Below are 14,282 nucleotides of genomic sequence, written 5' to 3' on the forward strand. Positions count from 1 at the left end.
TTGCTTATTGTTCCATCAAATATTCTTTCTTCTCTGTGGCAAACTCTCATGAGCTCTGAAAGTAGAGACCCAATCTGTCTTTGCTCACTATCACATCCCAGCACCTGGTAGTGTTCTTGGCAATCAGAAAGTAGGTCCTCAGTGACTATCTGTGGAATGCTCAGATAACCCAACCCACCCTAAAGTTCACTTCTCTGGAAAGCCTTTCTTAACTATTCCAAACAGTAAACCAAGCGCCTCTCCTCTGATTCCTTGGCACACTGGCTTTGGTGTCGGGAAGATGTATCGGTACAAACAAGTTACTATGTTGCCTTTCTCAGGTAACTCATCAGCAAAATGGAAATAAATACCACCTATTACTGAGTTGTAAAAAATTAAATGAGTAGAAAATTTATTTCACTTCTGCCACAATTTCATTCCGTGTAAAATGGGAATGATAATAATAGTATCTAATCTCATAGAACTATTGTGAGGATTAAATAAATTATATAAATAAAGCTTTAAAAAAGTGCCTAGCATACATTCAATAAATGTTAGATAAAAATAAAAACAAAGGTAAATTAAAAACGACTATATGAGATGTAAAACTATAAAGTTAATAGAATAAAACCTGGGAGGATATCTTTGTGATCATGAGATTGGGAAGGTTTTCCTAAAAAATATTCCAGAGGCACATGAAAAACTAATCAATGTGACAATATCAAAATTAAGAGTCTCTGTTAAACAAAGTAACACACAGATAAAGATAATAGATGGGTCATATTTGGAGGACATATTTCAACATCAAAAACCAAAAGGGGATTCATATTTAGAAAATACAAAGAACTACTTTAAATCAACGAGAAAAACTGGAAACCACATAGAAAAATTGGCAAGGGAAATAAACAGGCAGTTTACAAAAAGGGAAACCAAAATGATTAATAAAGTCTATGAAAAGCAGAGAAATGAAAATGAAATCAACAATGACGTACTACTTGCACTGCCAGATTGGCAATAAATGGAAACGCTGGAAAATACCAAGCGTTGGTGAGGATGTGTGGAAATAAGAACAGCACTGCGGGTGGGAGTGTGGACCGGCACACAGCAATGTGGGAGGAAAATGCGGTGTGCACACACCTCTTCTGGTTATATACCCCAGGGAAAGAAGGCAGTGTTTTACTCATTCTCCAGCTGTATCTTAAAAGAAAGACACAAAATAGTCAAAAGATGAAAATATACTTTAAAAACTCCTGAGATCATACCTGTAAATCAATCATGGGACTCCCAATGCGCCTCTTCCACCCTGCTGTCTTCAAAAGAGATGATAAAACAGCCAGCCCACCCAAAACGCCTAAAGCAATCTAAAAAAAACACAACATTTTGGAATATATGTAATTTCCCTCATCAATGTTCAAATATGCAAATAGAGTAAAGAAATGCTAAAAAAAAATGGTGGATAGAGGCCAAGTTGAAGGAACTCTTAATGGCCAAATCTAGGACAATTTGACTAAGAAGATAGATAGTAATGAATTATAATCATTAGAATAAAATAAATATACAGGAATCTATACTGATTTAAAGAAATGACTGAATAGGGGCACCTGGGTGGCTCAGTCAGTTAAGCGTCCGACTTCGGCTCAGGTCACGATCTCATGGTTTGTGAGTTTGAGTCCCGCGTCAGGCTCTGCACTGACAGCTCAGAGCCTGGAGCCAGCTTCAGATTCTGTGTCTCCCTCTCTCTCTCTCTGCCCCTCCCCTATTCATGCTCTATCTCTGTCTCCAAAATAAATAAAACATTAAAAAAAAAATTTTTTTAAAGAAATCATTGAATAAATAAATCCATGTGGGCAAAGGGACAACTTCTTCTAGAATTCCATTTAACAAACATAGAAGAAATGAAAAATAGAAAAAAAAATAAAATAAAAAAAAGAGAAAAATCACCATCAGGCAGATGTCACGGTAATACTTTTTATAGATAAGAATCATCACTAGATACTAAAATCAGAGACCAAAAGGATAATGAGAAGCAGGATATTTGCATCCTCTCAAACTCTCTCTCCACAAGATACTTATTAATTACAAACAGAAAAATACTATTTGGAGAACTCTGCATACAGCACCTTAGACATATGATCCAAGTTAACATCATCAGTAATAAGACATCCTGACATCATGTACCTTCTGATATGATGCACTGAGAAGGGCACAACATCATATCTGTAGTATCTGTATCAAAACTTGATTTAATTATGAGAAAATATCAGACAACCCCAACTGAAGGTCAAAATAAATAACCAGTACTCTTCAAAAGTGTTGGGATGGGGTCATGAAAGACAAAAATTGAGGAACTGTCACAGATTAAAGGAGACTAAGGAGACATGATCACCAAAAGCAAAAGCAATTTGGGTCCTAAACCAAAAAAAAAGGATAGTGAGAGGCGCCTGAGTGCCTCCATTGGTTAAGTGTCCGACTTCAGCTCAGGTCACGATCTCACGGTTCGCGAGTTCGAGCCCCGTGTAAGACTCTGTGCTGACAGCTCAGAGACTGGAGCCTGATTCAGATTCTGTGTCTCCCTCTCTCTGCCCCTCCCTCGTTCACACTCTGTCTCTCTCTCTCTCTCTCAAAAATAAACATTAAAAAAAAAATTAAAAAAAAAGGATAGTGAAAAAACTTATGAAATTCAAAGGATATGCAGATCAGTTAATAGGATTACATCAATATTAATGCCCTTATTATGATCACTGTACTATGGTTATGTAACAGGTGAACATTAGGGGAGGCTGGGTGAAGGATCTATCGCAGAACTATTTTGACAACTCCCTTGTGTACTTAAACATTTTTTAATTAAGAAATATACTGTAAATATTTTAACAAGTTAAAACAAACTCACATCTGTCTGGACTTGTGCTTCTCCTTGATTCATTTCATATTTGACTGAGAAAGAAACCTGAAATTTAAAACAAAGTAAATTAGCCATACTGAAATTATGTAACACAAACCTACTTTTACTATAAAGATATATTTGTTGTAGAAATGCCTATTTTTAATCTATCAGTATTTTTAGAGTTGACCTTTATTTATATATAAGTGGAAATACTCTGAGGAATTGTTCATGCTGCTTTAAATATACCTTTTGAACACACATTGAAGAAAGAGGGGTTCATTAACAGCAGTCAAACCAAACTAATGATATTTCATTTTCTGATAGGTGTCTGTAACGGAGGAATGTGACAAATCTTGTGTAGCAAGAATTTAGCAACTAGCTAAACAATCACACCTTAGAAGGCATTAATCAAAGGGCCGAACAAGAATCTTAGGGATACCACTATATTAAGAGACAAGAAGAGAAAGAGAAACCAGTAAAGGGTAGAGAAACAGGACTGTGAGAGGCAGAAGAGGCGAGATACCGAAGTCTTACCAAGATAACAGAATAGAGGTTCAAGAATATGTCTGGAAATACAATGTCAAATATTGTATGTCAGGTTAAAGAAATAAAGCTAGTGTATGTGGAATTCATTGATGACCTTTAAGAAAGAGGTTTTCAAAGACACAAAATGGCAAGAGCTAGACTGCAAATGATGAAAGAGTAAATGGCTGGAAAATCAAGGAAAGATATATGATAGCAAGCTAAAAAGCTGGCAGAACTAAGGAAAGATTTTATTGTTTGGTTGTTTTACTGTATTTAAGATGGGAGGACTTGATAGTTGTTATAGGCAAAGGAAAGGGGCCAGCAGAGAAGCTGGCTGAATAAGGGAAGAGCGGTGAAACAGGATGCTGGAGAAAGTACTACACACAAGCACACGTAGAAAATTAAGTAAGGAGGAAGGGCACTCTGTTCGTAAAAATCGGAGCAAGAGACAGGAAGGATAATGAAACAGAGATTCTGAAGTATTACAGAGGAAAACTGAAGGCATTCATCTGAGGGCAAATCTGAGGGATGCTCTTGATCTCCTCAGAAAATGTGAGGAAAAGTTATTTGCTGTTGGTGAGAGAGCAAAGACGTAGCTGAATGCTTCACTAATGTAGAATTTTTGCAACACCTCTCATGAAAAATTAAGAAATGATGAAAGAACTGTACATTCTATACTTAGAAGGAATCTGAGGTGGACTTCATCGGTATAGTTTCATGATTCTCGCAATTCTTTTTGTATCTATTATTTTCCAATTTATCAAGACTTACTTTGGAATATTTTAAGCAAATAAAAAGATTGTTAAAGAAAAGACCCAGAAGTGTTTTATCTTAAAATAAATATACTCTTGGTTACCCAGGAAATTTTTTTTTTTTAAATTTTTAAAATTTATTTATTTTGAGAGAGAAAGAGAGAGACAGACACAGAGAGACAGACACAGAATCTCAAGCAGGCTCCATGCTGCCAGCACAGAGCCTGACGCAGGACTCCACTTGGGGCTCAACACAGAGCTTATCCGACTGAGCCACCCAGGTGGTGTTCCTAACCAGGAAATTTTAAACCAGGCAGCCTTGTTGTTACTAAGTGAGTTTCTGGATTTTCCTCTCCTCTTGTTATGGTGCATATGAGCTCAGGCAATGGAAACTAATTTTAACGTCCAATTCGGTCATACAAATGAGGAGGTAAAATCTTTCAGAGAAGAGTTATGTTATGTGCCTACTTTTTCTTTAATGGAAGCCTGAATCTAGTAGCAGCTGAGTACAAATACAATATAGAAGCCAAAAGTAGCCAAAATTCAGAAAAGTAAAATAGTAGAAATTAAAAGCTATTAGTGAGGTTTGGAGGTAGGGAATGCTTAAATACCTCTCATGTTTCCAGATGGGGAAGGGAATGGCCACTTAATCTCTCTGAGGAAAAAGTATAGAAGGATTACCTCTGGTTTTGGTCTCTATATCTCTATCATGTACCACTCCTCAAAGCAGAGATGCTTTATCTGACTACTCGTGAGGTTGGGAGGAGGAACTGAGCCTTCTCCAGGCTCACTCTCTAGCGTAGCCTGTCTTCAGAGTGTACGAGGTCTCTACTCCATTCACAGGCCCTTCCAGGCAAGGGAGGCCTTTAGTTCTGCAGTTAACTTTGAGTTGGGGAAATAGTAGGAAGCCAACCTGGCTGCAGGTCCAAACTATTCTCTACTTCCCTTTAGCACTACTAGTTATAAACTACTGATGATTTGAATCTTTCTACCTGTCAAAGTGCATTTTCATCAAGTGAGCAAACCTGATGAGAAGAGGAACACATATGCCTGCTGAAAAGTTCGAGTCTCTGCTTTTATTAGCCAAGGAAACAATATCTTAGTGCGAGCAAGTTGGCAAAAAGGACAGAGACAGACACTGCATATTTCAGGATACCCTGGGATCCTGAACAGGGATGCCCAACTGCATCCCTGGTGATGGTGTCTAGATAAAAACTTAATTCTTGCTTTTTTACTTGAACAATCTGTAAAGAACTCACCTTTACCGTTAGTAGTAAAAAGTAATTAACACTTGACTATATTTAGTGCAGTATTTTTTTTAAAACTTAAAAAAGAACTAATAACCTTTGACCATAATGTAAACTGCATCAGTATTACATTAACACATACAGAGCCACTGAATAGCATGGCACTCACCTTCACAGACTGGCTGTTGGGATCTTTGATATCAATGTCGCTGTAGGCAATGGTAATTAAGGGAGGGTAAATGTTTCCATTTTTTGTGTTGGGCACAAGGTAGATGCTGTTTATAAGAAAATACATTTTTAGTTATAAATATATCTAAGTCCTTAAACATACAGCTGACTTACTGTTGTTGTTGTTTTAATGTAATATGGATAGTCTTGGTGATCTCAGAATCAACCAGTTAATAAGGACTAGGGTCAAACAAACTAATGGTAACAACATAAGCTATCTTAAGTAGTCAAAACTTTAATATTAAAATATACCGTCTGAGACAAATTAGAAACTGTTTGCGATCTAGGTCCTATGAAGTTTACAAGTGAAATCACTGAAGTACTATGAACCATCTTTGAGGAACAGTCAAAAGTGAAGTGTTAAACGAAGCCTAGGAAAAGACAGATAACACCATAATTTTCAAAGGAGAAAGATGAATTCTTAACAAAATAATGCATGTCATATCTCGTACTGTTTATAGTACATAGTGGAACATATTTTGCTGAATTCAATGCATGAATATAGTTTGTAAATTCAAAGTGCCAAATGCTAGGGGCCAGCGTGGTTTTACCACAATCAGGTTAGGCCTGACTAGACCCAATTTCATTTTTACCAGTGATACTACATTAGTAGATTGAGGGGATGCTAAAAAACACAGTATATTTGGACTTCAGCAAGATACATGATAAAGCTTCTATACTGCCTGTATCTCATAAGATTGCTATGAAAAGCAGAATGAAATAACAATGAAAAAATGTATGTGGATATTGAAGTGCTTCAAAGTGCCAGACTCATGTAAAATGACGGTGTTGATTCTTGCCAGTGTAGTCAATGTACACATCGAAAAATATTAGAGTGGGTGAGGTGCCTGGGTGGCTCAGTCAGTTAAGTGTCTGTCCAACCTGAGCTCAGGTCATGATCACGCAGTTCATGAGTTCAAGCCCCACGGTGGATTCTGTGCTGACTGTGCAGAGCCTGGAACCTGCTTCGAATTCTGTCTCCCTCTCTCTCTGTCCCTGCCCGGTCCGTGCTCTCTCTCCCTCTCTCTCTCAAAAATAAATAAACATTAAAAAATACATATATCAGAGTGGGGAAAGTCAGTTATGATCTAGAGGTAGGAATCTCACACTTAAAAACAGAGAAATAAGGGCTACAAGGCACTATTCTAAGGTAGGATCATCATTAAGATTTCCTAGGAAGAGGGAGGTGTTGATAGTTAATCTGGGCCAAGGCAGTAGCTATGAAAGGAAATGAAAACCCAGGGGCCTACCCATTAAACCACTGGGCAGGCTCCTTCTCACATTCCCATTTCAGCCCACTGCTATTCAGTTCCCCTCCGCCTCCCAACCCATTCTAATTCAGCAGGGCTAGAGTGTGCATTCTGACAAAACTCCTCAGGTTCTTCAACAGAATTCTCCCCCTGGAGCTCCTCACTTCTACTGGTGTATATACCAGTCTACACAGATACTAAAAATCTCTATGTATTGCTGCAATTCAGTTGTCCTTATTGTTTTCATCTGATGATTACTAGTAAACACTTTCATTATCACATTTTCCCATACACTCCAACCTTAATTTAGTACAACAGATGTTTGCTTACCTCAGTGATATTTGGGTAGCAATTCGAGTTAATCTTGGCTGACTTCCTAAGTCATTTTCCCGTCCACTTAGTGCATCCACTAAGAAAATGCGCCGAGTCAGAAGCCACTTGCCGGGGCTACTGTCTTTTATCATAAAAAGAAAAGAAAAAGATGGCATTAAAAAATACCTTGGTTCTCAAGGAGAAGTTACAGAATAAATTTAAAACACAGAATTATACATTGTGTTTTAGATAAAATGATTGCACAAACAGCTATTGCTGCAAGAAATTCTTGGTAATAGCTTTCCTGACTTCACTTGAATGTCTTCTGATTGTTTGGACTTTCATCAGTTTGGAAGGATTTTCCCTGCAAATTACCTGAATAAGAATTTTATAATATGAGGACAAAATAAATGAACTTGTCTGAAAAGCAGCTTGAGAACAGCTTGAAGCCCCAATTTACAGTTCTACTACTTTTTCTCAATTTACATGTTAGCAATAATATTTAATTTCTTAACAGTAGGCCTCATATGTTTGGCAGAAATTTCTAAATATATCAGCAGTCTTATTGTTTTACTTCTTGGCAGACTATCTAAAACCATATAATAAGAGAAAACCCATGACCTTTTTTATAACCCATGGTTTATTAAATTATCATGAAGGTTGACTTATTTATTGGTTTTCAGCTCAGAGAGAGAATGGTATATATGGATGTCTTACCTCGGTTTACAAATATTTTATTGTGCTGAAGATTTAGGTTTAACACAGGCACAGCCCAAACATACTGGTGTTGATTTTCATCAGTATATTCAAGGTACACATCATAAAATATAGGAGAGGGAAAGTCGGTTAAGATCTTAGAAATAGGAATCTCACACTGGAAAATAAAAAATAAAAGCAATGAAAATTAGAAAGCATATTTAATCTTTCAAAGTGTTCTTTGGGGGCGCCTGGGTGGCTCAGTCGGTTGACTATCTGACTTCGGCTCAGGTCATGGTCTCGCGGTTCATGGGTTCGAGCCCTGCGTCATCCGTGCTGACAGCTCAGAGCCTGGAGGCTGCTTCGTATTCTGTGTCTCCCTCTCTCTGCCCCTCACTACTCATACTCTTTCAAAAATAAAAATAAACGTAAAAGAAAAGTGTTTTTTAAGCTTTTAAAATATCTTTAAACTATCTTTTTAATATGCATTCCCATGAACCTTCCAAAACGTGAATACTTCAATATGATTCTTTTTAAGGATCAAAAGAACTAAAAGTAAAGAACTGCTTGGTTCTTATTCTACAACACAGCTGGAGAAGGTATGCCTTTGTTCTCAACATTAAGTGTACATCAGTGAAAAAGTTTAAAAACTACTGTCCTATGGAATGAGGTCTTAATTCTTTCTCCTGACGTACAGTGTAGTTTAAGATTTGGCTTCCCTTAACAGAACCAGGCTTATCTCCCACTGCTCCCTACCAGTCTATGGTCCATTCATACCAACCTAATGCAGTTCCTAAATATGCTATGCTATTCTATGTCTCTCTGACATCACAAATGTTGCTGCCTGATATTCCCTTCCCCACTGTGTTTCCTGGCAAACTCATATTCATTCTACAAGACTAAATATCACTCATTCTGAGAAGCCTTCCAGTACCTCCCCAGGAACTGCTGATGACTCCTCTTTTGTGTCAATATGGTACTTTGTACACACCGCATTCTGCATTCTTTGCGATTCTTTGTCTACATAGTATTTTCTCTATTAGGCTGTGAGCTACTTCAGAGGCAGCCCAGTTCAATGGAAAAAAACATGGTTTTTAAGTTTAACAGAACACCAGTTCCACAATTTACCTGCTACAAGACCTTAAGTCAATTACTTAATCTCACTGAGCACCATTTCCTCATCTATGAATGATATGTATAATAATGATACGTATCTCACATAGTTATTTCATGGATCAAATGAGATGACAAAATGCTGAGCATCCAGCAGCAGGCATTTAACTAGTGTTGATTCTCCTTGTTCATAGTAGACACATAATAACATTCCTTTTTTTTTTTTTTTTTGATAACATAAGTCATTTATAATAAAAGTAAATTCATGTTCATGATAGAGGTTTGGAAACTATTACTATTTTGTTTATTTCTGAGAGAGAGAGACAGACAGAGCATGAGCAGGGGAAGAACAGAGACAGAGGGAGACACAGAATCCAAAGCAGGCTCCAGGCTCCGAGCTGTCAGCACAGAGCCTGATGCGGGGCTTGAACTCACGAACCGTGAGATCATGGCCTGAGTCAAAGTCAAGACGCTTAATCGACTGAGCCACCCAGGTGCCCCTGAGGTTTGGAAAATAATAAAATAAATAAATAAATAAATAAATAAATAAATAAATCACCTGCAATCCCACTATCCAGAGATAACCACTATTAAAAATGTTTATTGTCTTGCAATCTGTTTTCCATGATAGTTTTCATTGTAGTTTTAACAAAAGTGGAATCACAGTTTTGTTCTATGGTGTATGTATATGCATTTTATCAAGAAGTATTTCTGTAGACAAGTGAATGTCTGTCTTTCAGAAGTTTAATGGCTCGTAACATTCCTTTATACCATACTGTAAATACTGTAATTTCAAAATGGGTTACTAAAGGAAGGAACTGTCAGGGAGGGTAGAAGGGAGAAAAGTATGGAAGGAAAGACAGAGGCATTTTTATTTATTAACTGGGGGGTAGAGAGAGGAGGGAGTAACATTTTTATTAGTCACTAAAAATAATATTTTCGCTTTATTTGAAAATGCTCAGAAGAAAATATCATTTTATATGCCTAAAAGTAAATAAATAATAATTATGAAAATCTAATATTATATGATTTTAAACTCTATAGATGACAAGGTAAGACTTTCCACACCCAAATAATAAAAAACTATATCAGTCAGTGAAATTATTCACTATTATTAAAAACATTTTGAAAATTCAAAGATCATCCCAATATTGCTGATGTGAAATGAAGTTAAAATATAGACTAGTATAGTCCAAACTTACGTTTTGGTGATAGGTTGTTCCAAAAGAATAAGCAGCATTCAGTCTTGTCTCTGTGTCTGGACAAAGCTAGAGCAAAACAATACAAATGGTAAATATCTCAGAATAATGTTTTATTTGCTTATAGTCAAGAATTCTTTTTTTTTTTTTTTTTTTTTCAACGTAATTTTTTTTTTCAACGTTTTTTATTTATTTTTGGGACAGAGAGAGACAGAGCATGAACGGGGGAGGGGCAGAGAGAGAGGGAGACACAGAATCGGAAACAGGCTCCAGGCTCCGAGCCATCAGCCCAGAGCCTGACGCGGGGCTCGAACTCACGGACCGCGAGATCGTGACCTGGCTGAAGTCGGACGCTTAACCGACTGCGCCACCCAGGCGCCCCAAGAATTCTTAAACCCCTACTTCTTAAAGTAGTTTTAAGAAATTCCCATTTAAAACACAATAAAAAAAATCAACGTAGCCATGCAAGTTAATCTAGTAAACATCTAGTCTTTTCCTTATCTTTGCTGGGGCAAAAATAAGGCACATTAGGTAGGAATTCTTTAGCTAGAAGTATGCTCACCTGTAAAACACCTCCTTCTAATGTCTGCCACTTGAGAAAATTTCCTCTTACATCATAGGAAGCAGCAATAAACTTCAGTTTTCTATTCTGATTAAATAAAAACAAGAATAAAATGTTACATACTCTAGAAGCAATGCAGTATTCTATTGAGAAATGTTCATTACTGACTGATCCTTTCTTTTTCCAGAGATCAAATATCAAATTCAACTGTCTTTACTTTGAAGCAAAATTAATCTAAGTATCTTTATAATTAAACACACCTAAAATAAATGAACTGTTTTTTTTTGCATTAAAACTATTATCCCAGAATTGAGAGGCAATGCCAGTGACAAGTAACTTCCTTCAAAACTGTTAAGTATGTGTGTGTGTGTTTGTGTAGAAGAGTGGGGGGTGAGCAGGGACAAGAATAATCTATTCCATCATTCTAGAAGGTTAAAAAGCTGAAGGTAAAAATTTTGACCTTAGCACAAAAATTTATGCTAAGGAAATGGCATAGAGTTCCAGTCAGTCTTTGGAAGCAGTTCTTAAAAATGTAGAGACAGAGGAGGACAGAGTTTGTTTGGCATTTGGTGATGAAAACTACTTTCCCAGTCCTACACGTACTACTTACTGCCACAACCACATAATCCAGAGGTATCCATACACTCAGTAAGGCTGCTAAACTCTGTATTGTTTAATTCCTATGAACAGCTGATATTTTGGTTTAGTTTAGTAATTAAATTTTTAGAAAAAAACCTAAGGAAGCAAGAATTACGACTAATTATAAATTTTAAATTATAAATCAAAATACAGTTGTTCTCTAATAATCTAATAACTTATACCTGGTTTTCCCCTTTAAAACTGAAATTTGTAGGAAGAGGTATGGTACTGAGTACTTGAGGTGCTAATCCTAGCTGGTCTCCATAGAAGAGCCATGGAAGATTCCGTCTCCTACAAATAATTACAATTGTTTTAGTAACACGGTACCAATATATCTTATTACTAATATTTGTGAAAGTAACTGCATTGAATTTGGTCAAAATGACAGTTCATCAGGGTATCTTTACCAAAATGAAATAGAATGAACAGTGCGCAGTCCAGTATTTTCAAAGATAAACTGAAACAGTCGGCATGCATCAAAAGTGACAGAGTCATAAGAATTCATGTTCATCACACACATATTTCCGAGAGCTTGGCAAGATGTTAGATTGGCATACACCTACGAGAGAACCATGTAAAGGTAACCAGACAAAGAAACGTAACATGGACTTTAATACTTTAAGCAAAAGCTGATATAAAAATTATGTTTGTACCTAGTCTACAAATTCTTTTTGGCAGTATTCTTTTGCTCTTTAATATCTTTCCTCTATTTTAAGTAGAAAAGAACTTTCCACTTGAATAATGTGTACATTTTAACTGTAAATTACAGGTGAACATATAAAGATGAGCAGTTGAAAAAAGAACTAACTAAAAACATAGCATGACATTTAAAAAATTATTAGGTAAAATAATTATATTTGAAAGAATACTATTTGTTGAGTTTGCCACTCAAACTTCTCAGTTTCCCTATCAGGAAGAGGCAGCTCTATTTTTTATAGTTGATTCAAGTCAAACATTTCAGTGATCTTCTTTCTCTCCCTTCCCATACCCATACCCAGCTCATCAGTAAATCCTATTGCCTCAATCTTCAAGTGTATCTAGAAGCTGAACTTCTCTCAGACCCAGGCTACCACTCTTGTTCATGGGTCCGCCATCTCCCACTTGGGTTACTGTAATACTCTCCCGACTGGTCTCCCTGCTTCTGTCTTGCTTCAGCAAAATCTATTCTCCATGCTAGTGATCCTTTCAAAATCTGAAGTTCAGTCACTATCTTCCTGTGCACAAAATCCTTCTAATCCCCCTTGCAATAAACTCTAGGTCCTCACTGTAGCCACTCCCTTCATCTCCAAATTCACCTCTCCACTTGCCCTTACTTACTTACCCTGCTCTAGCCACTCTAGCCTCCTTCCTGTTTCTTTCTTTTTTTTTTTTTAAAAAGGTGATTTTTTTTTTTTAATTTTTTTTTAACGTTTATTTATTTTTGAGACAGAGAGAGACAGAGCATGAATGGGGGAGGGTCAGAGACAGGGAGACACAGAATCTGAAACAGGCTCCAGGCTCTGAGCTGTCAGCACAGAGCCCGACGCGGGGCTCGAACTCACAGACCGCGAGATCATGACCTGAGCTGAAGTCGGACGCTTAACGGACCGAGCCACCCAGGCGCCCCACTTCCTGTTTCTTAAACACGAACACATCAGAGAACTGCTTTGGAATCTCTGTACTTGCTGTGGTCTCTATTTAGAACACTCTTTCCCTGGATATTTACACTCTCACTTCCTTCAGGACTTTGTTCAAATATCACTCACAGAGATATGTATCCCAACCACCCTGTATAAAATATTACCCCTTCCACTCTCTATGCTCTTTATCCTGGTTTATTTGTCTTATAGCACTTAGCACCACCTGCATTTACTTAGAATATAATTCCATGAGGGATTTTTTTCCTGTCTTTTTCTGAAATACATAACCTGATTTGAGAACAGGGCCTGGCACACAGGTCAATAATTAATATTTAAGAAATGACAGTATGAATCACTTTCCTCTAACACTCCATTCTAGCTGAACAAGCTTGAAGACATTCAATTTGTGTATAATGAAATGTGAAATGAAAAACATTTTCTTTGTGTATTTTCTTTCCACTAGAAATGGCTTATTTTTCTTATAGAATATGACCAAGGAGATATATCTAGAAGATATATCTTAGAAGATTTTTATTATCTGGGGAAAAAATGGTGGTGGGACAATTCTGTAAAATGAAATAAAATTATTTAAAAACAACTTAAACTTACCCAACAAGCAGCTGCTGATGACTGCAAATACTTTGCAAACCATTCTGAAGTGAAAGACATGCCCTGGTCACAAAAAGATAAGTTTTAGTTTTAAGTTCAAATGAAGATTCCTTATGTACACTGCTAAGAAAATATTAACATGCATATTTTCCAATGGGAAATGACTACTAGCACTTTCTCAATGTTATTAGAAAATAGTTTTAATGAGGATATAAGAGTTAATTATAACCAAACTCAGTTATCACAAAGAGGGACTGCATTACAAAATCATGTCACTTAGGCAAAAGATAAAAGGAAACAGTGTGTCTATAATCCAAAAAAACTATTACACTCATTTTACTAATACAAGAAACAAAGAACAAGATGGCAAAAAAAAAATAAAAGAAAAACTAGGTATTGATTTAGCATTTCACTGCCAACACATGCTGATTTAGGATTATTATACTGTATTAAATTTGCAAGTAATAAAAAAGAAACATTTATGAATGATTTCTAAGCAACAGGAAATTGGGGATATACAGAGTAACTGACATATAAAATCTCTAGAGTGGCGATTCTCAAATAATGATGGGCATCAGAGTCACCTGTGGAATTTCCAAAGAACAGAAAATGCCTGACTGCATTCCAAATCAATCTCCAGGAGACCAAGGCACGCATGTGCTCTGAAA

General features: G+C 36.6%; 1 protein-coding gene across 2 annotated transcripts in view; it reads right to left on the minus strand.

The window, feature by feature from the left end:
* TMEM67 (transmembrane protein 67) overlaps positions 1-14,282 on the minus strand; it is a 57,448-nt gene that overhangs the window by 25,121 nt on the left and 18,045 nt on the right. For both annotated transcript variants that reach the window (XR_007458460.1, XM_049633155.1), the window contains exons 7-16: positions 13,615-13,677; positions 11,794-11,945; positions 11,569-11,677; positions 10,748-10,834; positions 10,189-10,254; positions 7,895-8,051; positions 7,196-7,319; positions 5,557-5,662; positions 2,870-2,926; positions 1,242-1,340 (exon numbers count right to left, since the gene is read on the minus strand). Coding sequence is in view for 1 of the 2 variants with exons in the window: in XM_049633155.1 (XP_049489112.1) it covers positions 1,242-1,340; positions 2,870-2,926; positions 5,557-5,662; positions 7,196-7,319; positions 7,895-8,051; positions 10,189-10,254; positions 10,748-10,834; positions 11,569-11,677; positions 11,794-11,945; positions 13,615-13,677 (1,020 nt within the window). In the remaining variant the exon portion in view is untranslated. The remainder of the gene's footprint in view (positions 1-1,241; positions 1,341-2,869; positions 2,927-5,556; positions 5,663-7,195; positions 7,320-7,894; positions 8,052-10,188; positions 10,255-10,747; positions 10,835-11,568; positions 11,678-11,793; positions 11,946-13,614; positions 13,678-14,282) is intronic.

The sequence above is a fragment of the Panthera uncia genome, chromosome F2, assembly GCF_023721935.1.
Source record: "Panthera uncia isolate 11264 chromosome F2, Puncia_PCG_1.0, whole genome shotgun sequence".
Taxonomy (NCBI): Eukaryota; Metazoa; Chordata; class Mammalia; order Carnivora; family Felidae; genus Panthera; species Panthera uncia.